Source organism: Pelophylax lessonae (genome assembly GCF_965119305.1).
Source record: "Pelophylax lessonae genome assembly, chromosome: 5".
Taxonomy (NCBI): domain Eukaryota; kingdom Metazoa; phylum Chordata; class Amphibia; order Anura; family Ranidae; genus Pelophylax; species Pelophylax lessonae.
The window spans coordinates 300,110,742-300,135,960 of record NC_138772.1 but is presented as its reverse complement, the minus strand read 5'-3'; the positions used below and the strand labels follow the sequence as shown (position 1 = coordinate 300,135,960).

General features: G+C 38.6%; 1 protein-coding gene across 1 annotated transcript in view; it reads left to right on the top strand.

Annotated features, from left to right (window-relative positions):
• Positions 1–25,219, top strand: part of LOC309556022 (cadherin-10-like) — a 385,953-nt gene that overhangs the window by 181,536 nt on the left and 179,198 nt on the right. Inside the window, exons 2-3 of the mRNA XM_082258290.1 lie at positions 16,095–16,389; positions 21,791–21,910. Coding sequence (XP_082114416.1) covers positions 16,095–16,389; positions 21,791–21,910 — 415 coding nt within the window. The remainder of the gene's footprint in view (positions 1–16,094; positions 16,390–21,790; positions 21,911–25,219) is intronic.

Genomic DNA, 25,219 nt, shown 5'->3' with positions numbered 1-25,219 from the left:
CACTGTGATAATCAATTGGTAAGACTGTTCAAAGGTTTTATTGAAACCTTGTTTTCTATTGTGATGTTGTGATTAATCACAGCTATCACATGGTCTAGCTGTGATTGGCCCCCATACCATGTGATCACTGTGACCAACCACAGAGATCACACAGTAGTAAACAACGATAATATGTGTGTAGAAGATTCAGCGCTGAATAAATTAACTTGCAATGAGACCAGCAGCTAACACTCAAGGGCAATCCAACTCCTTCAATGAAATAAATAATAAATAGTGTAGCGCAGTCTATGATAGATTATTGGGATTCAATCATTGGATAAAACACTTTAAACCAATAATAAATATATTAAATATATTAAAACATGTCTAAAAAGGAGATAGTCCATATAAGAGGCGATAACAGTCGGTAGAGGTAAAAAGTCCACTTGTGATATGGTGAAATAATAACAGGTGTGACTCTGGTGCTCAAATCCCTCCACCAAGCAATATCTGCCTCTCACCTCCAAAACATGACCCTGCAGGGCCAGAAAGCATAAACAATCTCCACAGGTAACCAACTCGTGTTGCTCCGATACAGGCAAGACCAAGACTCCAGCACTTGTCAGCACAAATAAGGATATCGCTGCAGCAGGTACAACTCACACTCGATTCCAAGTTTCCCAAGATATATAAATAAAAGAGGGGGAGATCTAGTGCTCTCTGTTGTAATGCTGAAAGCTTTAATTCACTCAAAACATATTGCACTTACATTGTATCCGACCATAATAGGCATAGTAGTTGCAGAGTGTGCAGCGTGCTGGATGGTGCCTGGTTACTTCCTGGTTAACAGCCGTAGGACCGATTGACCAATCCGGGGGATTGGTCAATCGGTCCTACGGCTGTTAACCAGGAAGTAACCAGGCACCATCCAGCACGCTGCACACTCTGCAACTACTATGCCTATTATGGTCGGATACAATGTAAGTGCAATATGTTTTGAGTGAATTAAAGCTTTCAGCATTACAACAGAGAGCACTAGATCTCCCCCTCTTTTATTTATATATCTTGGGAAACTTGGAATCGAGTGTGAGTTGTACCTGCTGCAGCGATATCCTTATTTGTGCTGACAAGTGCTGGAGTCTTGGTCTTGCCTGTATCGGAGCAACACGAGTTGGTTACCTGTGGAGATTGTTTATGCTTTCTGGCCCTGCAGGGTCATGTTTTGGAGGTGAGAGGCAGATATTGCTTGGTGGAGGGATTTGAGCACCAGAGTCACACCTGTTATTATTTCACCATATCACAAGTGGACTTTTTACCTCTACCGACTGTTATCGCCTCTTATATGGACTATCTCCTTTTTAGACATGTTTTAATATATTTAATATATTTATTATTGGTTTAAAGTGTTTTATCCAATGATTGAATCCCAATAATCTATCATAGACTGCGCTACACTATTTATTATTTAGTAAACAACGATAGCCTTATTTACTACTGTAATTTCTTCAAGAGACAAATTAAAAAATGGGGCAGACATGATGGGCCATTTGGTCTTTTTTTAATGTCAATCTTCTATGCTTCTAGGTTTCTACTTGGAGCAATTTATATATATATATATATATATATATATATATATATATATATATATATATATAGATGTATATAGATATAGATACAGATACAGATATAGATATATCCATATCTATATTATATATATATATATACCCTCAACTGTACAGGGCCTAAATAGCTATTGTTTCACCCTAACTTAAGATGAGAGTTTTGTGTTGTTTACAAACACAAATCTCTCTCCTGTCCCTCGCACCACTAATCAGCATGACCAAGCCATAAATCATTGGTCAGAAACTGGTGATCGGCATGTGCTGGAGCTAGTGACAGCACAGCCGGGTGGGCGCATGCACGCCCCCTACCCAGAAATTCAAGATCACTTATAAATACTGTATATATACTCGATTGTGCACAGCTAGCCTGCATTGCAGCAGTAAAACTACAATGCATGGTCGACAAGTGGGTAATAAATTTTGTATTATTTTTAATAGTTTCTGCAGTTTTAGAATACTTACACTATAACATGTGAAGAAGGGAAGTAAACACCTGTTATTATTCCACTGGTTACATGATGTCTCTGGCTTCAGTGTGTCATCTCTCTGCCTGAAATTAACCAGCCCATTGGCTCATCAATTATCTAAGTGGGGTACCTTTGTGATAACAATAAACAATTTCCAAGTGGGGTAACATGGTGATAACAATAAACAAGTTAATATTTTATATTTTACTCTTCTAGAACTTGTTCCTAGAAGTTTTCCTTGTTATTCAGATATATATATGCAATGGTACTTCTTTTTATTTTAAGGCTCTTTTCACACAAGTGTCATTCACACTAGGCCCTTCAGGTCTGGTGTGAATTTTATCCCTTATATGAGCATGCAGCCTGGCAAGCCAGGAAAGGAGGTGACAGGCATTCCTCCCCCTCCTGAACCGTGCAAGGCCAAATGCCCTCAATATGGGGAATAGGTTGTTAGGGGGCCCCCTTGGCATAGCACTTTGTCCCCATGTTGATGAGGACCTCTTCTTTGCAATGTTGGCCTAGTGGATGTGGGGGCGCAGGAATGACTTATGGGATGTTGTTCATCTCTTGTGATAGCAATGAAGTTAATCAGAAAAACAACAAAAATGAATGAGACAGTGTAAAAAAGTTTTTCTTTAAATGAAATAAATATTAAAATAAAATATTAAAGCGTCCCCATCCACTGTGCTCATGTTCAAATGTGAACGTGCATGCAGGTCCTGCAAGCATATGCAAATGATGATCACACCACACATTAGGTCAGAGTGAGAGCACTTATTCTAGCTCCAGACCATCTGTGAAATTCTTAATTGGTAGCCTGTAAAGGGTATTAACATGTAACCTATGGAGATTTGTAGGTACCATAGTTTTACACTGTTCCACGGACTTACACAATTTTAAAGAGTGACATGCTTGTGGTATCTATTTACTCAGCGTAGCATCATCGTTTATATTTTACCAAAAAAATGGTTATTACTCGCTCCGGTAAGCCTCATAAGTGATTGGTGGTAGATTTCTTCACAACAATCCCTATCTTCACTTATTACTCTTTGGAGCACAATTTGAAGATTTGTTCATTCACATTAACTGTGATATATAAGTACTTTATTTTTTTATTATTTTAGTATATGTTTTGTGAACTCAAACTTGTTTGCTGTGTCACTCAACATTTTCCATTTTTTGTACCTATATATGCTATTTTTGGATATATAATTTTACATATGGTAACCATTTATTTGTGCTGCACGTATTATTATTATCATTGTTTGCACTAGTTCAGTGTTGTCCTTGCTGCTTATGTAAGATATTAGCGAGGTATTTACCTGTAGTTTGTACTTATTTTGTACTGTGGTGGGTGTGGATGGAATTCGTCAAATAATCAATCAGTCAATATTAGGCATACAGCTAGCAGGGCAAACTTTTCACACCACAATCAAACTGCAAGAGGACTAAGAGGGCCGCACTAGTGTGAACCTAGCCTAAGCAGTGCATAACAACTGTCAGCATGCAACGTCAGCCATTTCTTCTGGGTTCAGTGGCGCTAATGTGCGTGCCCCCTGCAGAACCTTGCTGTATATTTGGCAGCTGGTTTCAGCCAAGGATTTTGGCTGAAGTCATCTGATCTGTGTATAGGAACAGCAATCTGGCTGTTTCTTCTCCTTGAAAAGCAGGGATAACAAAAAACAGTCAGATAGTAAAGTAAAAGAAGCACACATTACACATTGTTAGGCATGCATTTAACCCCTTGTTTGTTCTTAGATGTTAACCCCTTTCTAGCCAGTGTCATTAGTACAGTGTCAGTGTACAGTATTATCATTGATCACTATATTAGTGTCACTAGCGATGTCATGGTCAGTTGGTGACAGATTGCCCTCCACCCTATCACAGTCCCACTATAAGTTAAATACCAGGTATATACCAGTTATATAGTATATACCATCGTCTCTAGATGCTACTGGGATTTTTTTTTTTCATCAAAGACATGTAGCAGAATACAATGTGGTTTTATTTTTTTATTGGATATGTCTTCTAACAAAAATGAGAAAATATTTTTTTTTTCATTTATATATTAAAACATTAAAAACCCAGTGGTGATCAAATACCACCAAAATAAAGCTCTATTTGTGTAAAAAAAAAAAAAAAAAAAAAAAAAACAACATAATTTTAAGTTGTGTATAGTGTTGCATGACCGCACAATCACCAATTAAAAAAGTGCAGTGCTGACTAGCAAAAAATGATCTGATCTTGAAGGGGGTAAAACATTCCAGAGGACAATTGGTTAATGTTTCTTTCATATAACCCTATAGATCGGGGGTGTAATGCTCAATTTCATAGCCGGCTGGATCAGAATTATGGTTGCCCTCAAAGGGCTGGTTGTATTTGTAAGACTAGATGTTGAGAGCACCCCACAACCTCTTACATCGGATATCAAGAGCCCCCCCCCCACAATCAGAGGTCAAGCGTCCTGACCCTCCCTTACATCAGTGTACTTTGTGCTGCTGTTGGAAAGAAGCTGAGAGCAGATCTGGGAAAGTCCAGGGTCTGGAGGAGGAGCAGAGTAGGGCTGGAGTCTGCTGATTGCTAATACTAGGGGAGGAGAAGACAAAGGGGTGCTGTGGCTGCACCGAGAGGCACAGGATCTGTAGGAGGAGTTCTGTTCTCCTCTCTGCTGCTGACTCCTGAGACAGGAGGGCAGAGTTGAGCCTCTGTGTGGCTGCATAAGGGGGGTGGTGCAGCTGCAGGAGCAGTGCGAGGGCCACATAAAATGGCCTGGAGGGCCAGATTCGGCCCAAAGGCCTTGTGTTTGACACATGTGCTATAGATGCCTCCAAAGCTGCAATTTAGATGACAATATAGCCATTTGTAAAGGTGTTTGTTGAGCAATACAATTTGTCCAATACAGTGACACACCCAAAACTTAACCTCCTTCAGTTATTTTAGTGGACCTGTTTTGAAATTCTGTAATGTGATCTTTTTTTAAAGGTTGATACATTTCAGTATCTTGTAATTGTCTCCACAATACAGGCTTTTCTTTTCTGTCCTTTTCACTAACTAAAGCTTGTTATCTGTTAGATTGGTATTTCAGTAACTTCTAGAGGACTGATACAATTCTCATAATTCTAGCTATGTAATTTCCTGGAACCTATCTGGAACAAGGCTACACATTTAGATGGGATAAAAATCAGGAATTGCTTAGTAACACCAGCATGAATTAAAAGAGTAAAAGCAAATTTATATTGTTTCAATATGCTCTACAACAGGGAGCTTCATTGGTGCCATACACACTTTAAACAGAAGAATAAGAGTGTCTAAAATTCAAACAAAATATAGTTTTTGTACAAATGACTCCGTAGTGTAATAATTAAAATGTTATTGTATGTTGATTAAATGATATTGTAATCAATAGTTGGATTATGATAATGCCCAATTTCTAGCAATACCCATTTATTTTGTCAGCTGTCATATTCTGTGTAATCTCTGTAAACAGATAACACACCAGCTAGTAATGCAAAGTATACACATTTTCCTTTTATCTCCACCCTTTGTTATTTCTTGTCTTTAGTTTATCGTAATTATAAATTTAAACACTGATCATTCCCATCATTATTAGACATCGGTTACTGGATTGATGCACCCAAGAAAGAAAATCATGACTTATCCAGTCTATGGACTGTTTCTTGCAAAATAATCCTCTCAATTTTAACCTGGGGCATTGCCTTTCTTATGGCTACTTCAGGCTGGGTTTCCATACTCTAATTTGTCAAAAGTATTGGGACCTGCCTTTACACGCACATAAACTTTAATGACATCCTAGTCTTAGTCTGTAGGGTTCGATATTGAGTTGGCCCACCCTTTGCAGCTATAACAGCTTCAACTCTTCTGGGAAGGCTGTCCACAAGGTTTAGGAGTGTGTCTATGAAAATGTTTGACTATTCTTCCAGAAGTGCATTGTGAGGTCAGGCCCTGAGATTGGATGAGAAGACCTGGCCCACTGTCTCCGCACAAATTCACCCCAAAGGTGTTCTATCAGGTTGAGGTTAGGACTCTGTGCAGGCCATTTAAGTTCCTCCAAACCAAACTAGCACATCCATGTCTTTATGGACCTTGTTTTGTGCACTGATCCAAACCATTTGGTGGTGGGGGGGGGGGGGAATCTGGTGTGGGGTTGTTCTTTAGGGGTTGGGCTTGGCCCCTTAATTCCAGTGAGAGGGATTTCCCATTCCATAGAAACACCCCTAAATCTTGTGGACAGCCTTCCCAGAAGAGTTGAAGCTGTTATAGCTGCAAAGGGTGGGCCAACTCAATATTGAACCCTACAGACTAAGACTGGGAGTTAATTAACCTGTTCCGGACTGCCCGCTGCAGATACACTGAGTATGACCCATTGAAATCCAAAAAATCTACAACTCTAATGTTTTTGAAAGTGAACTCTCTGTGCCATCTGTCTTAATATGCGGCCCCATTCTTATTGCCTTGTGTCTCATTTTAGGCCTGTGTTTGTTGTCTTGAGAATGTTGTGCTAGTGGCCAGTTAATGCAAGGCAGAGAATCTAAGGAGCCACCTGGTATTCAGCAGCACACCCCAAAAGGGGTAATAGACTTTGCTGCAGAAAAAAAAAATGTAAAAATACTGCACCCAAAACATCACACATCCTTACCATGGATGCACCACATTTATCCCTAATCATCAACATTTTCAAGAATTCCTTAGAAAAGTGCTGCTAAGAGGTATTATCACAATTTGTTTTCTCTTGACTTATCATCTTAGCTCTACATTTAAGACAATCAAAAATTAATGAATTGTGGTTCATTTTGTTTTGATCGACGCTATCTAGAAATGCAGCTACCAGTTTTAAATGTTATAATTGTTTGCCTTTTGGTCACTGACAGCATCATTTGATATTGAAAATTAATTGGTAGTTTTAACTGTTACAAATGTATTATCTGCTCTGCCCTGCTTTGGTGGCTTAGGGCAATCTGGCTACTGTCAAATACAAACATGACAGGTTTTAGGCAAGATAAGATTTAGTGTCTGTTAGTTGGTTAAAGTAAGAGTAGGGAATTGGAAATGAAGGCAGAAGAAGATTAGAAATAATTTCTTGAGAACAAGAAGGAAAGAAAGAAAGAAAGAAAGAAAGAAAGAAAGAAAGAAAGAAAGAAAGAAAGAAAGAAAGAAAGAAAGAAAGAAAGAAAGAAAGAAAGAAAGAAAGAAAGAAAGGCATTTTCGGGCAGACTACTGTATAGTCTAGTTGACAGTTGAATGAGTGGATAGTGAATTGCTAATGCTGTACAGCAAGCAAGCAAAATGATCATCTCTTAGATCAGTTTTTTTTTTTTTTAATAATACATGTTCTCTGCAATTACCTTCAACTAGATTTAATGAAGCTCCTCAAATATGGGACAGGTGGGTTTGCTTCCTGAATAATCCACACTTGCTCTGCTTGTTGAATAACCAACATTATTCCAGTTTCCAAGCAATTCTGAAGATAACTGGTGCAAGAACTAAAGCTGAGATGAAGCAACTTCTGACCCTAGCTCTGAAATTCTGATTTATACATTCTGTATGCAGGAAAAAAAGTATTTCCAGAGGTTGATTCACCTGCAGCACATCCCTGTATATCGATATATGACACAGGAGGAGATGCTCCCGTGGGAGCTGGGATTTGTTAGGTGCAAATAAGATATGAAGAAAAGAATAAAGTTACGTATTTTATTTTAATTCATTTAAAATATAAAGACAAAACAAACAGCAATGTTAAAATTGTAGTCTGGAGACTAATTGACATAGTCCAAAATTAGTAACACTTCTTGGGTGATAATCCCTTTTAGCCAGTAGATATGGCTTCTTCAGGGAATAGTGTAATATCACACCTAAGTTGATAGAAAAAACATGATCAATCATACAACATTTAGGTTCAGTTCGATCAATCCGATTAAGCAGTATATATAACAAATCATAATAGGCATTTCTATTTTTTTTGACATTTTTAACACCATATATATATATATATATATATATATATATATATATATATATATAGCATGTGTAACAGAGATACAAAAGAATAATATATATATTTTTTTTCCAATATATATTTTTTAGAATATTTAAAATATTTAAGAATGATAATGGATTTCTTAGCACTGTGCATTGGAGCATAGAATGATTATCCAGATTTCCAATGTTTTGTAGAGAAAATTTTATTAGAAACCAATCACATGGATTTAGGCAAAGATCCAATAGTAGACTGTGGGGTAGGGCTCTTATGTGCTGGCTGCAGGAGGAACAAATCAGAATACATTTAATGAATTTTCCAAATTAGTGTTATTAAATTGTTAGGACCTATGAGTGAGTTGAGACATTTATAGGCCAGAGATGTATATTGGTCTGGCATTTTAAAGAGAGTATAACTGGTGAAAAAAACTCCAAATCTATTTGAAACTTACTGAAAGATGACTCCCAATGCTAATAACAGGGTGCATCAGATATGGTCACCCTCAAGGTGTCCGCTTCTATAATTCGGAAATTTGTACTCCACAGATGTGCTATACAAACCATCAACAAAAAAGTTTCAATTAGAACCTAGCCACACAAACAATATAGGGAAATATTCAATGTATGGTGAGTACTGAGGTGACCCAGCTAGATAATATCACCTCTGTGTGCTCTTACCTTTGGCAGTTGTATCTATGTGACTCACACAGATTCTCCACCGATCAGAAATGCTTATGGGGTGGGTTCCTGATATACTCCTCCTGGCACGCCCAGCGTATGATGCTGTGGCATGACGCGGACATGATCAATCGCCGATTGGCTCCCAAACAAAGTGGTTAAACGTAAGGGCAAAGACAACTCAAGTGTCACACTAGACATGCGCACGCACATGCGCACTCTGGACACCTGAAAATACTACCCGAGATTGGGATACGGCAGAATCACCTGAGAAGGCAAAGAAAAAGGGAGAGAGAGGGTCCACACTGTTGAATCCGCCTCACAAAAGGAAAAACGTATTGACTAAAAACCACCAAAATAAAAAATAAATAAAATACAAATAAAGAGATACAAAAAGTGTACAGGGAGAAGAAATGGGCGCTGCGTTCGGCATTCAATAAAAAGTGGTTCCCGAGGGAACCAGGGTGTTGAATACCTCAGGCGTCCGTACGGCCAAGCTAAGAGCCCCTCCACGAGGCCACTTATGGTCTCTGCACTAAAAGAATATATAAAGAACAAGATTATAAATGCACTAATGTAGCTGCAGTCCTATAGTAGTAAATGACACCTAATGTAGCTGCAGTCCTATAGTGGTAAATGAAACCCTTATATCAATCTTTAACATGAAAACATGTCAAAATGTACAATTAATAACAATAAATAAGTAGTGCACATGGAGAATAGTTATGAGACGGCTTGGGAAACGTAGGCAAAAATAGATTCTATAGGAAGGACTTAAAACTCAGGGATTCATTAAGTTCCAGGGATTTGGTAGCAGAGAAAAAATCCATTTGTTTTCACTTTGGAGCAATATGCAGTCCACCTCACCACCCCTTTTGTGGGTTGGCACATGTTCCAAAGCATGAAACTGGATGTTGGAGGCATCATAGTTGAGCTATAAGCCAACATGGCAGCTTATGGGTATCTCAGATCATTTCTTAAATATCAGGCTTACATGGTCTTTGATGCGTTGGAAAAATGCATGTTTCGTTTTCCCAACATAAAATGCACCATATGTGCACTTCATGAGGTAAACGACACCACCAATGGATTGAGAGTTGACAAAGAATCTAGGTGTAAACTGTCTGCTATTGGGTAAATTGATAGTACTTATATGTGGCAAAAGCAACAATAAGGGGCAGTGCCAGTTCGAGCCATCCCAATATTAGCATTTTCTTTGTTTACATAATGACTTTGTATTAAACGATCTTTTAATGATTTAGATCTTTTATAGGTTATTTACGGATTTCTGCCAAATGTATTTAAAACAGTTTGGTCTGCTGTTAAGAGTTACCAATACTTATTCATTATGTTTCTTACTTTTTGGTGTTGACAAAAGAAACATGTTATTATTCTAGTAGTGGTAACTGAATTTTGTGATTTTGATTGGTGAATTCGTTGGATCTGTCTTTTATTTTGACTCTGTTATATGCCTTCTTTAGGCAAATCCCGCTGTAGCCTCTTTGCAATAAACGTAGTTGTAATGCTTTGGCTTCATTTTCAAAATGGAAAGAGTCAGTGCAGTTCCGTCGTATCCTTAGATACTGACTGTATGGAATGCTGGATATCAGTGTTTTGGGATGTGAACTGGTTACATGGAGGATGGTAAATTGTGATGTCTAAAAATGTGATTGAATTAGGGTATGAGTTGGTATTAAATTCTAGGTCATTATTATCACCCCAGAAGTGTAACTAATCTTGGGCTATGTCAATTAGTCTCCATGCTACCATGTTAGAACAATTTTAACATTGCTGTTTGTTTTATATTTTAACCACTTCAGCTCCGGAAAGGTTTTACCCCCTTAATGACCAGGCCATTTTTTTGCCATTCGGCGCTGCGTTACTTTAACGAAAAATTTCACGGTCCTGCGATGATGTACCCAAATACAATTGATGTCCTTTTTTTCCCACAAATAGAGCTTTCTACAGTCAGTTTAAGGTCATGTCTCCGTGTTTTTGATTTTGGTTTCACATTGAAAAAACTGCCCTGCTGAACCTTTTCCACCCCCTTGAACGTCATAGAAAAGGAAAATGCACCCTTGCTGTGAGGCTGTCTCTGCACTACAAGGGTTTAAATTCTCACTTAGGTCTAGGGGGGAACAAAAAGCAGTTTTACTTACTAGATCTTCATACAAGCTCTGTCGATGGCTGACATCATCAAATCAAATGTATTGCTGAGGGACAGTCCACTGCCAGAATGTAGAGCAGAGCTGATGGGTGAGTAGAGGATTGAGTAGGTAAAACTGCTTTTTGAGACCTCCTAGACCTTAACCTATGCAGTACAGGGGAAGCCAAACTGCAAGGGAGCATTTTTATTTTCCTAGAGATGGGCTTAAAAACCATATGGGTTTGTTACAAGGAGGTGAACATCCAGGAAATGCTTGGATGAGCTTATGTAAGTTGCTGTTCTCTTCACAGGGAATTGATAGAGAGCATATTATTTATCCCTGGCACAAGAATGGAAAAACATATTGAAAAAAATAATAATTGAATGTTTTAAAACTGAAAATATTTTTTTAGAACTTTACACAGGAGTTTCCAGTCCATCTATAAAAGATTGCAATAGAAATTATATGTGGTAGTAACAGGGCCACGGAATATTGGAAATGTTCATTGTTGCATTCCATGACATTCAATGACAAATAATTAGTATGCTTTCCTTTTGTGTGCCTATCAAACTTAAAGGCTGGTTTTACATTTGGCTTTATAATTGAAGTAGCAGTAGTGTGGTGGGTTGCTGTGTCATTCATTTTGATCTGCACCTCAAAAAACCTTGCACATGAACACCGATGCATATGTTTTGTGGGGCATCACAATGCATAGATAGTAACATACCAAAACACTTGCAGAGATATGAAGGGGGCCTTATTTTTTTTTTTTTTTTTAAAGTAATAGATCCCATTCTTGACAGCCAATATCAAAAGACTGCTAAGGGTCATTTTCAAAAAATTCATAGGTGGCAAAGTATTTGTTTCTACAAAGATAAGGGATGGCTTTACACATTTCTAGTGCAGTGCATTGTGCTAATGTACATTGGTTAACACATTTTTTTCTGCATTGACGTGCATTGTATTATTCTGTGTAGGCCATTTACATAAATTGACTGGCAATGAACCAAAGCATAAAAACAAAATAATTTTTAACAAAGCAGTGTAACACAATACACAGTAGTGTATTACTCTGAATTGTGGAATTCTGCAACACATGTGCATTGGAGCTGCATTGCCATGGGTGCCACTAAAATTACTGTAAATGGCACCACTTTGCACTAATAGATAGATAACCATAATGCACTAGAGCTGAAAAGTGTGAACCTATGTGTGAACTTAAAGATGCCAATTCTTTTTTTTAACTCATTCCTAATGTGAAGTTACAAAGGATAACAGCAGATTTGCAACTTTGCCGATAAATTCCCTTTAATCCTAAACTTCTGTATTAGATGCTTAGGAAGTATTTCACATTTTGGTTTTATAAATGGCCATATGAGGGCATGACAGCCTTTAAAAAAAAAAAAACATTTTTTTTTTTAGCATAGAAATCCTTGAAGTATAACAATAAGCAAGAAAAAAAAAATCATGCAGTTTATCACAAGTATTATCACAGTATTACTGAGACCTCCAGTAATACTGTTTTTTTGTCCATGTCCTGTAAGAGAGTGACAACACTGTTCTATATGAAGCAAAATTACATAGTAGCTTTGTTGCCCTGTAAGAAATGGTTATACTAGATGGACATGCAACTTACAATGGACTTTAAAGTGATTCTAAAGGCTGGGGTTTTTTTTTTACCTTAGTGCATTCCCTGCATCAAATAAAAAAATACCCCACTTACTCCCCCCCCCCCCTAAACACTTACCTGAGCCTGTCAGGGATCCAGCATTGTTCCCGGCTGCCGTTTTCTCTCCCCCTCTTCCTCTTCTCACATGGACTTGGGCAGCAACAGGAGCCATTTCCTGCTGCTGTCAATTGAATGCTGTGAGGACGGACTGGGAGTAGGGCCAAACCATGCTCTGTGCATCTTTGGACACAGGTAGTGCAGCTAGGGAGTGAGCCTGTAGCTGTGCCTCTATGCTATGGGGGCACATAGATAGAAGAAGCCTGGAGTGCTGGCAAGGGACTGCAGAAAAGGGGGTATGTTTATTATTTAAATAAAAAAAAATTAGACTTACAATCACTTTAAGGGTCTTATTTAAAAAGAAAATGTGCTTTCTCTCAACATTTTTGAAGGTATAAAAAATAATTCCCGCAATATTTGTAATAAGTGTAGAATAGTTTCCTTAGCGCATTTCATTGGGAAAATGTAACAACCCATAACATTTGATCCTAAGAGAAACATAGCTTAGGAACATTCAACCTTGAGAGCTATTTGACCAACAGTGGAAACACTATGAGGGAGGCTTATGCACAGTGTGCAATTTATGAAGAATCTTGTGTGAATGGCCAAACAAATGGGTGTTTGACTTTTCACAAAAGATTTGTTAAAGATTGGATACTGTATTACCTTCTACAAGTGCCTTTGTTAGAATGAAAGATCAAATCATGATTTGTGGAGCCAAACCTAAATGTATCGAGTGTAAAGCATATTGAGCTATATTCAAACGGTTTCTTGGCCCTATTCCTGTGGCATATGCCTCTGTAGCACCAAATGAACTGTGATGTTTCTATACATATATTTATGTTCCTTGCATGCCAAGAAGCCAGGTAGGCAACCTAGTTGATTTATTATTTATAATCAGATGAAAATAGTTGCAGGCTCCTTGAAGTATTTTCTCTTGACAGCCTATAAACTGTTAGGAAATGATTACTGACTCCATTTATGGGCACTCTCTCCCTGCATTAGTACAGTAGCCAATAATGGACAATTGTAACAATCCTACAGGCTCACCTGAGTCAGAGGACTGCTGGCCGGAGGTAGGAGTGGAGCCCAGTGGCAAGGACCGCAGGCAGGTAGTAGGTGCAGGAAGTCTGGCAGAGGCGTGGTCAGACAATCCGGGTTGGCTACGGTGGTTGCAGTGCTGGATACTGGATGGACACCGGGTAGTACTTTGATGAGGACACGGGTTCACCTGAGGTGCGGAAACTAAGTGCTAGCTGGTTTTCACTAGAGCCCCTGATGGTGGGGATAGACTGCGCTGCAAGCTAACACCAGGACGCAGTCCTCAGGATCACCCAGCCAGGCAGAGTGCAGGTTCGGTCCGAAGGCGGAGGAGCAGACAAGGGATAACCAGAGAGAAGTCAGACAAGCCAAAGGTTGGGGCGGGCAGCAGTAAGCGTGGTCAGACAATCCGGATCGGCAACAGAGGTAGCAGTTCAGTAGGTAGGGACAAAGCAGAAGAGTAGTCGGTTCCTGGTTAGCGTTGGATTTGTGGTAGTAGACAGGAGCAGCAGGTGAGGAGAAGCTTGATCAAGGCTCAGGAGCTCAATAATCAGCAAGCTGGAGTGCACGGGGCTGGACTTATATAGGGAAGTACCAGGTGTGGGGAATCAAGGGTGATGAGCAATTCTTGGCAAGACTAAGGTTGAAATAATAGGCTTCAGGGAGGAATGTTCAGGGAGGAATGTCCAGGGAGGAATGTCCAGGGAGGACGGTAGCCTAGTAAGCAGGGCTACCGCCTGGGATGTGGCTGGTCACAGGTTTGAATCTCGGCAACAATGTTCTCCTTTAAGAGTTTCTGCCATGCCTCTTGTCTGTGAGCAAATTAAAGATTTACATTTTTTTAATGGGGAATCCAATTGAATACCTTCTTCTCATAACGGATATGGTCTTCTTTTGGATATACTTCCTTTCGTTTTGAAAACATTCTGTTATCTCTTGGATGGTATTGGCGTGGTAGTCTAGACAAAGGCCTAAATTTTGATAGCATATATTAGCCAAAGTTAAACAAGAAATAATTTCTATAGCTCTATTATTTTTTACTCGCAATATGGCCTGGAAGTTTTCAGCTGTCAGCCTTTTTTTGAAGCTGGATTTAACAAGTTGTAGTGTAAATAGCAAATTAAAACCTTTTTATAATGTATCTGTTGACTTTTTTTCTCATACCACCCTGGTAGTACTTACAAAAGGAGAGCACCTTTTAACCCTACCATAGTGTTAAACATTAGGTTTACAACATCAATATAGGCCAAGCACTGCAGTATTTTTATCAAAGTTCTAAAGTCTGAATCACACACAAGTTTCTTACACAATAACAAGACAAAACAAGCCAGCAAATTGTCCTGTCAAAGCCAACTTATACTGTCATTACCGTCTGTAAAGCAGATAAAAAATAAACTGATTTTGTTCACTTGAAATTCTTAAATCTGAAAGAAAGCTGCTGGAAGTAACTCAAAAATAGGATCCAAACCTATCATCACAGCTGTCCCAGATACTTCTAAAGAGTTCTGGTCTGCAGAAACATTATTTCTATGTAAAATGTGAAATGATGCCTTTAGATTATTTTTAAATAGCTACAGCTAAGGTATTAGTCCATCTGCTTAAAGGAAATCTGTACTGAGAGGAACATGTAAAAATAGGTTGCTGATCTTTTTTAAAAAATACAAATACTAACTACCAGGGGTGTAACTACAGGGGTTGCAGGGGTTGCAATCGCTACCGGGCCCCATGCTCCAGGGGGCCCGGTAGCAAACCAGTGGGGGAACTTCCAGGATCGCAAAGGTCACACTTGCGACCGGACCCTGGCATTGCACCACTGTGGGGAGGCCCCAAGATTGCAGGAAGTGGGCCCACAAGATTGCAGGAAGGGGGCCCACTGCAGAACTTGTGAAAGAATCCTGCTGCGGGACCATAATAAAAGGCCATGCAACGAGTGTAAAGAGCCCCAGGATTAGTGGGAAGAGCCCTGGGCTTGAAGGTAAGGGCCCCGGCCAGGGGTCTGGGGGGCCCTTCATGGTTACTTGCATCAGGGCCCTGAAGGTTCTAGTTACGCCTCTGCTAACTACCATGCCGATCCAGCTATCCTAATATATTACGATTTACTGACCGGGAACATATGCAGATAAGGATTTCTGACTTTACTAGAGATATACTTGTTTCAAGTCAGTAAAAAGTTTTGAACGCAGAAAGAGACAGGCAACTCACATTTCAAAAATAGGTCAGCAATAGCAGCTTACCAACTGTATATCCCTTATTGCATGCAATACGTCTAAGGCTTTATTGTAATAGGACAATATCATAATGAAATAATTCAGCATGTTCAAAATAAGCAACTAATAAAGAAACAATTTGGCTTTCTATAGACAAACAGAATTTATACCTATGCTGCAAGTGCACATATTACATATAACCATGTGCTAATTTCTTTATTTTTTTTCTACAGCTCCATTCAGATCAAGACAAAGGAGATGGGAGCTTGAAATATATTCTCTCAGGAGATGGAGCAGGAACTCTTTTTGTCATTGATGAGAGAACAGGTGACATTCATGCCACACGACGCATTGACAGAGAAGAAAAAGCCTTTTACACCTTGCGTGCCCAAGCAATAAATAGAAGGACAGAAAGACCTGTGGAACCGGTGTCAGAGTTTGTCATAAAGATACATGACATTAATGATAATGAGCCGACTTTTCTAGAACACATTTATAGTGCCAGTGTCCCTGAAATGTCTGATGTTGGTAAGTAAAGTATTTGTCTCTCAGCTTGCATTTGGAATATCAGTGGTCTGTTAGAGATTAAAAGACCCAGAAATGAAATGTTAAAGGAAACCGGTTCAGAGAGAAAAATGTAGGCTGCCATAGATGAACTCTCCTTTTGAAAGTAGTTACCTGCCCACTATGCCAATCCAATGACTTCTGTACTATTTGAGTCACTAAAAAATAAAAATTAATAAATAAATACTCACTAAAGAAGACTCTTATTACTTCTCCAGGGTTGAACACAAGTTTGAGCTGAGGAGAGCCTGCATGTAAATTAGCAAGTGGGTAAAAAAAAAAACAAATTGACCAGTTAATTTGCCTGCTCAAACCTCTGGTAGATATAGGTGGAGGTAGGTCATTAGCAGTGTTATCACTACAATCTTTACATGACAGACCCCCACCAACTTCTGTTTGAAATTATAAAATAGCTTGAGGGCATCTTACTGTAGGTGACACCATTAAGCAATTATGGTCATGATTATATTTAATCAATGATGTAACAGAGTTTCCTTGCCTCATATTTATGTTCCAGCAGTGTGGAAGAGCTGTCCTTAGCAATGGGAATGGTGGTGGGGCACTCCCCATACCCAGCTCTACAGTGGTAAACAATGGTTGTGCTTTAGTGATTCATCCTACACACAAAAAAAAAAAAAAAATATATATATATATATATATATATATATATACACACTATATTGCCAAAAGTATTTGGACACCTGCCTTTACACACATTAACTTTAATGGCATTCCAGTCTTAGTCCGCAGGGTTCAATATTGGGTTGGCCCACCCTTTGCAGCTTTAACAGCTTCAACTCTTCTGGGATGGCTGTCCACAAGGTTTAGGAGTGTGTCTATGGGAATGTTTGATCATTCTTCCAGAATCGCATTTGTGAGGCCAGGCCCTGATGTTGGACAAGAAGGCCTGGCTCTCGGTCTCCACTCAAATTTATACCAAAGGTGTTTTATCGGGTTGATGTCAGGACTCTGTGTAGGCCAGTTAAGTTCCTCTACCCCAAACTTGCTCATCCATGTCTTTATGGACTTTGGTGCATTCGCAACAAAATGGTGCAGGTGTTCACACCCATGCGATCTGATTCCATAGTTCCCACTGTGTTCTGCTGCATTCTGTGAACTTTCTATTGACACCTGCAGCAGTTCACAGTGTGAACTGCCTGTGAGTCAGATGCAATGTGGGAACACGCACAGGTTCCCGCATTAAACAAGTGTGAACCCGAGACTTAAGGTTAATATACAAGATTCTATATTTACATTACATACATAAGGGTATTCCTTCTGCTGACAGGCTCACTTTAAAACATCAACAGACAATGTTTGCTACAGTATAGTACTGATTTATGAAAGTATATTAAGAAAAACAGAAATAAATTGCTATACCATGCTTGCATCTTAGACTCACATGAGTGCAGACATATGAATGCATGTGGGCAGTTATGATGAGCCAAAATGCCGTAGGTTTGAAGCAAGTAGGATTCGTTGAATTCAGAAGTTAAAGTCATTGTAAAGTCTCATTTTTAAAAAATAAAAAATAACAAACATGTTATACTTACCTGCTCTGTTGCAGTGGATGTGCACAGAGCAGCCCCGATCCTGCTTTTCTCGAGTCCCCCTTCAGCTCTCCTGGCCCCTCCCTCCTGTTGGGTGCCCCCACAGCAAGCAGCTTGCTATTGGGGAACCTGAGCTGAGTCACAGCTCTGTGTTTCCATTCAGACATGGAGCTGTGGCCCGGCCCCGCCTGACCCCCTTTCTGTTCTCAGACTGGCTGACTAACTTTGATTGACAGCAGCAGGAGCCAATGGAGCCAAGCTGCTGTCTCAGCCAATGAGGAGGGGAGTCCTGGATGGCCGAGACATTCCTACAATGGCGCTGGAGCTAGAGGGACCTCAGGTAAGTATTAGGGGGCTGCTGCACACAGAAGGCTTTTTATAGAATGCATGAAAATTTTACCCAGGGCTATAGCATTTGACACTGAAATCAATGGGAGGTGAATTTTTCAAATCAAAAATGCCAGCTGTCTGGCAAAGGGGTGTAAAAATATAGCCCTGGGTAAATGTTTCCATTGCAAACATTTTTTTTCTTTAAATTCTATGCAGGCAGTAGCAATGATTTTTTTAAGCGCTGACATTTACAAAGGAAAAGAGCTGGCAAATGACATCTCCCTCCAGGCTTCCTTTTAAAAACACTGATCCCAGAGGTCCCCAAAAATACATAGCAGACCTCCCAGGGTCTGTTTTGTATTATAGGAGATCTTTGCTTTTTTTTTTTGCCAGAAACAAGCAATGAACGTTTATTTGCCAGCAATTTAAACTGTCCTTTTTTGATCTGTAATTATCAATTTTGCTGTAGCACATCAAGAATGAAAAAAAAATGCCTAGAGCCCCCCAAAATGCATACCAGACCCCTTGAGTTTGGTGTGGATTTTAAGCGCTTAACTCAGACAAAAAAAATGCATGAGGTCCCCCAGGAAATCCATACTAAAGCTGGATACACACTACACAATTTTCTTTAGATTTTTTCCTTTAGACTTACCAAAACCATATAAAATGAGGTTAAACCTAAACACTTTCAATTTGTATGCAATCAGGCAGGCCCTTGCACTACATAGTTGAAGGTAAATCTAAAGGAAATCTACCAAGAAAAGTTGTATAGTGTGTATCCAGCGTAAGCCACATGCCCTTAACATGGGGGTGCCCTGCCTTGATGAGGACCAGATCCTCTTCTCTAGTGTCAAACATTTTATTGGAGATAACAAATGCATTACAACGTTTAACATGCACTGAAGAGTTACAGAGATACAACCAATAACTTACAGGGTACAGAGAGCAAATAAAAAAAAGACAGTCGTAACCTCATAAAAACCTCGGTAGTAGATAACAAAGGTAGTGAACAAATGGGGGATCTGGGGATGGAGAAAAGTAGATGGAGCCTGTCCCCCAGGCACCCCGTAAATGGCCAGATCCTCTTCTCTAATCAACTTCAAAGGCTATTCAAAACATTTTGAATGAAACTAAATTTAATATGCCATAATAACTTGTTTCAAACAATGAGCACTGAAAAAAGGTATTCAATTTTTCTTTACAAGCAGACAAGTCCCTTTGATGCCTCCTCTTCCGGCATTGATGGGGAGTGTTGGCATGTTCACAGAGGACCCCAGCACCCACCAGAGACATCCTGGGGATGTTTGTTTGCCGAGGACAGACCCCGAAAAATGGGGACAAATGGCAACTCCTTTTTCCCCTGAAAACATGCACCCCAACAACGCTGATGCTTTTATAACAATGTTAACTTTTTTAACAACTTCAATACATGGCAATTTCAACTTTTTTTATTGGATATGTTTTAAAGTAGAAAGTAAAAAATATTGTCTTTTTTTCCCTCATTTCTTTTTGCATTTATATAATAATAATAATAATAATAATAATAAAAAAAAAACAGTGGAGATGAAATACCACCAAAAGAAAGCTCTACCTGTGTGAAAAAAAAAAATTAAATGCATTTTATTTTATTACAATGTTGCATGACCACGCAATTACCAGTTAAAATAGCCCAGTGCTAAAAAGTAAAAAAATGGCCTGATCATGAAGGGAATAAGATTACTAATTTTCAATGCATCATAAGTTAAAGATACATTGACATTCACAATTTTTTAATGTTTAGATATGTATGTGTATATAAGTAAGCCTGTTTTACTCTTAACCTATATAAAAGTGTAATTTTATTGTAGTGAAGAAGAAATAACATGGATTGTACATTGTACCTGTAATTGTAAATGCACAATTTTAGCATTAGGTATGAACAATTATGCAAGAAATCTGTTGAGTTCTTTGAAAATAGTTACAGCATTGTGACGCTAATATTCCACTGGAGTATATTGATCCGTATGAGGACATAGAGTACAACATCAGAAATATTAACTGGACAACTGAAAAGAATGGGAAAGTTTAAAATTGCATCTAGCCACATGTAGTACAAAGAAAGGGCACTCACTTTGAAGAAATCACAGACTGGGTGCTGAGATCAAACAGAGGTGAATATCACAGGAAACAAGGTTTCAAAGAACAGGACGAGGTCTGAAAGTAACAGTTATTTTTACAGCAGGTCACTTGTAATTTTGGTTCAGTATCTAGACCTGTGGACCTGGCTTGAAACCGTGTGATTATTTATTTATATGAATAAATCATCAAATCCTCAGGTGCATGCACTGTAACCCAACAAAATCTTAAAGCTAGGTCACATAAGACTTCAGTGCTCTTTTCATGGTGGGTGTTGTTCAAATAAGACCTACCAATATGTTATTCTACATCATTTTACACAGAGGAAGGATTTTTTTTTTTTTATGAATGAAAAAGAAAAGACCTTAATATAATTTGACAGTAAGTTTATTTATGTGTTGCTCTTTTTTTGAGTAACAGATAAAAAAAAAAAGAAAATATTTAGAATCAAAGGATAGAGAATGCTAGCCTGGGATCTAAGGTCATAGTAAGATGACAACTATATCATAAAATCCATTGTGTTATTGCTAAAGGCCAATTCTGACCTTCTGGACAAGTTGATACTGTGATTTAGCTCTCTAGACACTCACAGATCCATTCAGTAAAGCCATGAAAAGAGCATTGCTGATGTACAAAGTGCAGTAACCGATAGCAAAGATATTTCCATTTACTATAGTTGAATTGATCATAGGTGGTTTAATATTTGATTCTGTTCACTGCCCATTCTGTCTTAAGCCTCGTACACACGCACAGATTGTTGGCCGACCGATCGGCCGTCTTTTGTCCAGTGTTGTTTGTTGGTTGAAATGTGCTCTAGACTTGCACTAGACTTTTGTTGGCCAACAAAAACCAACTTCAGAAGTGATGTCATGTGATGGTTGACTTTCTGTGTGTTTTTTCTTCTCTGAGCATGCCCAGTCTTGCTCATCTGATTTTTGTCTGCCGAAATCTGTACTGACTGAGGAACAATCGGCCGTTCTGTTGTTGGCCAACAAAAATTTTATAGCATGCACACCAGATTTTTTTTCGGCCGAAAATTCGCAGTTGGTTGTCGGAAGCATCATACTAACAAGCCTACAATCGGCCGATCGGACGTTTGCCGACAATTTACGGCCAACAATCTGTGCGTGTGTATGGGGCTTAACTGAATAGCTACAAAAAATGTCATTTTTTTGTGATTTCTACAATTGTTTGTATTTGTACTTTTAGCACATGAGTATTGAAGTTCTTTATATCAGCAGGGTCTTTTTTCACTATATGGTTTTCCCATAAATAAGCTTATGAAAAAATAAGTAATTATTAACCATATTTTCTCCTAGAATAAATGTTTTTTTTTTTTTCAATTATTTTATGATTTCTTCTACATCCAGGCACTTTTGTTGTGCAAGTTACTGCTGCAGATGCAGACGATCCTTCCTATGGAAACAGTGCCAAAGTTATTTACAGCATACTTCAGGGACAGCCATATTTTTCTGTGGAACCTGAAACAGGTTAGTGTGTCAACTTTGTTTAAACACATGCTGGTCACAGAACATTTAATAATTGCAGCACTATAATAACAGATGTGTACATATTCAATGATATACCATTTGGCCACCTACAAAGACTGTAAAAATGAATTTCCTGCAGTGACCAAAAATGTGTAAAAAAAATCAAAATATATTTTGTTCAGTAACCCATAGCAACATATCATATTTCATTTTTTACCTTGCTTATATCAGTAAGGAAGTAAATACTGACTGAGGCCAAAATATATTCATATTTAACAATTTTAGAGTTATATTTAGAATTCAGATGCTCTAGGTACAGGTAAAATATGCAGCTCTTCCATATAGCCCACATCCTTTTTAATCTTTACAATCTCTGCTTATCAGCACCAAGATTAAAACCAATATATTTTTTTTGCTACCAAAGCAAAAAAGCATGCCACATTTTTATATATGCAAGGTTTCTTTTGAACTATACTTTAAAGCTTAGCTTTGGGATAAATAAATAGCATCTAAATACAAGAATCATGCATATTCGTAATAAATCTTGGAGTGTTTTATGTATTTTCTTCAGATCTGTGCAGCAATCTAGCATGAAATATTGCCTCAATACAGGAACTTCCTGTATAAAGACCGGTCACTGCTGCTTTTATGCCTTGTGCAGGGTGAATGGTTTTGTATCCTCTTTTCTCTTGTAATTTTCTGTAGGACTTGTAGTGGGTAGACCTATCAGATTCCTCCTACAGGTCTAATCTCAACATAGGCTGATGTGCAGCATGGTGATTATGTCACACAGTCATGTGAAAAGGTAAGTACACTCCATGGAAAATGCTGACTTTTTGACATATTTGATTGGGAAAACATTGGGCAAACATTACATCTTTATTTAAACAGTGACTCCAGATAAGGTGATACACTTGACATATGAGATATACAATTCACATGTGTGTACCTATTCACGTAGTCTTAATAAATAAAATTGCAGATTTCTCACATTGATAAAGTAAGTACATCCCTATGTTTACCCCACTTCAAAGCTATTAAATTAGAATCAGATGTTCCCGTTTAGGTGACAATGACTAGAACTTCCTTAGGGAGTATGTAGATGGTGCCTGCCCACTGTCGGCTGACATCACTTAGCTAGTCCAAGCTCAGGAAAGATCCAGACTTAAAAGATGCCCAGAAGCCCAGACTGGCAGGTGGCTCAGTCTCTTAGCAAGCTGCTGGGAGACTGAGCCACCCCCTCCTCAGCCCAGTGCTCCAGTGAGCTCTGGAGGGGTAGAGCAGAGAGTCTGTGAATGACAGCCACTGGCTCTCTGCAGACTGAAGACTGAGAGCTGAGCAAACAGCGGTGTTTGATCACTCAGGTCTCAGTCTTAATGCTGGCAAGGGACCATTGCAGCAAAGATCGGTGCTGCATCCACGGAGGTGAATATGATTGTTTGTTTTTTTTGCAAACCTATACTTCTCCTGTAAATCTTATATATCTTGAGTTTGATGTTCTTTTTATTTTTGATATGTGTGAAGTCAGCATGCCAAGACCAAAAGATATCTCTAAGACCTCCAGAAAAGAGTATTATGCGAAATTCCTGCAAGAAGATATTTCCACAAGGAGGGCAATACCACCTTCTGAGACCAAGGGTGTACCTATTTGTTCCACAGTACACCGTTACATCCACTGACATTTTTTGTTTTGTAAATCACAAAATGTTATTGTGTCTTTAGTGAGGTTGTGAGTAAATAAGCTCAGTAGCGGGTAGTGCGTGACCCCCTGGATGAGTTACAAGACAATGAAATGGGCACAACAAGGCAGCGGGGTCTTGGTGAAACATAATTGTGTTTTTTTACAAAGCCTGTGCTTACAAAGTGCAGGTATCAAAACAGTAAAAATTTAATAAAATAGAAAATAAACCCTTGCCACGATGGGCATCTAACTGCAAACACAGGAACTTAACTACTTGTCCTGGAACAGCCTACCATTGCCCAGGCCCTAGTCTTTAGTCATACACATTGAATATCACTACAGAGAGAAGTAGCTGCTCCCCAGTCTGTCCTACACGGAAATGGGGTTCCAGGGTGCAGCATCCTCCCTAAGCAGCTTGGGATTTTTTTTAGAGCCCAGAGTACTCAACCTGCTACAGCTGAGCTTGTTAACTCCTCATGGAGCCAAACAGGCTCACTACACAGCCAAAAAGGAAAATAGTTTGTATATAGAATGAATCCAGGACAAATATATCTCCCATCTTAAACACAACCTATGGTTTTCCCTGGCTTCCTGTCACAAGGTATATCACCTCTCTCTGTAGTCACTGTTTAAATAAAGGTCTTATGTTTGCCTGTTTAAATATGTTGAAAAATGCAACAACATCTAGGGAGTGTACTTGCTTTTTCACATGACTGTATATCCCTTGTAGCAATTGAGAAATATATCTATGGGAAATTTTTCAACACTAAGAAATCTGTAAATAAACATATAACAGTTTTTTATTATTTGGCCCACACAAATGTTTACTATAGGATTTATCTATAAACATTAAGAGTTGCTCAGACTATAGGCAAAAATAAAGTGAATATTTTAAGCCTTTGTATTGGCATTGTTCCCCATTTTCCTTTCTGATAAAAAAAAACGTAATTTGTTGTAAATCAACTTTCTTCATTCACCTCTCAAGTATAAAATGGCAAACTGTCTAAATGTATTCAAACTCGAACCATTTTAAAAACACCATATGTCAGATTAGGTTTTTTTTAACTTACCAGCACAGCTTGAAGACAGAAGGGAGATATAGTGATGTGTGAGATTCATTGAGATTTGATACCCTACCGAGATTCACTGAGATGTGTGCTGGAGTTTAGAGCTGTGCTGGCAGGAACATTGCAGGTGTCCTCACTGAAATCTGATCAGAAATTTAACCTATGCTGGCAAACACAGCATAGTTAGTGTATGGCAGGTTCCGATTATTCAAGTCAATTGCAATTTTAATAATACTGTACATTATATATATATATATATCTATATATATATATATATATATATATATATATATATATATACACTGCTCAAAAATTAAAGGAACACTTTGAAAACACATCAGATCTCATAAGGTAAAAATCTCATGCTGGATATCGTTTAATGGAAATTAATATGATCACCCTATAGAAGGCTGATTTCAAAGACTCCCCAAAATCAAAGTGAAAAAATGATGCATCAGGCTAGTCCATTTTGCTGAAATTTCATTGCAGCAACTCAAAATAGTACTCAGTAGATTATATGGTCCCTATGTGCTTGTATGCATGCCTGACAACCTCAGGGCA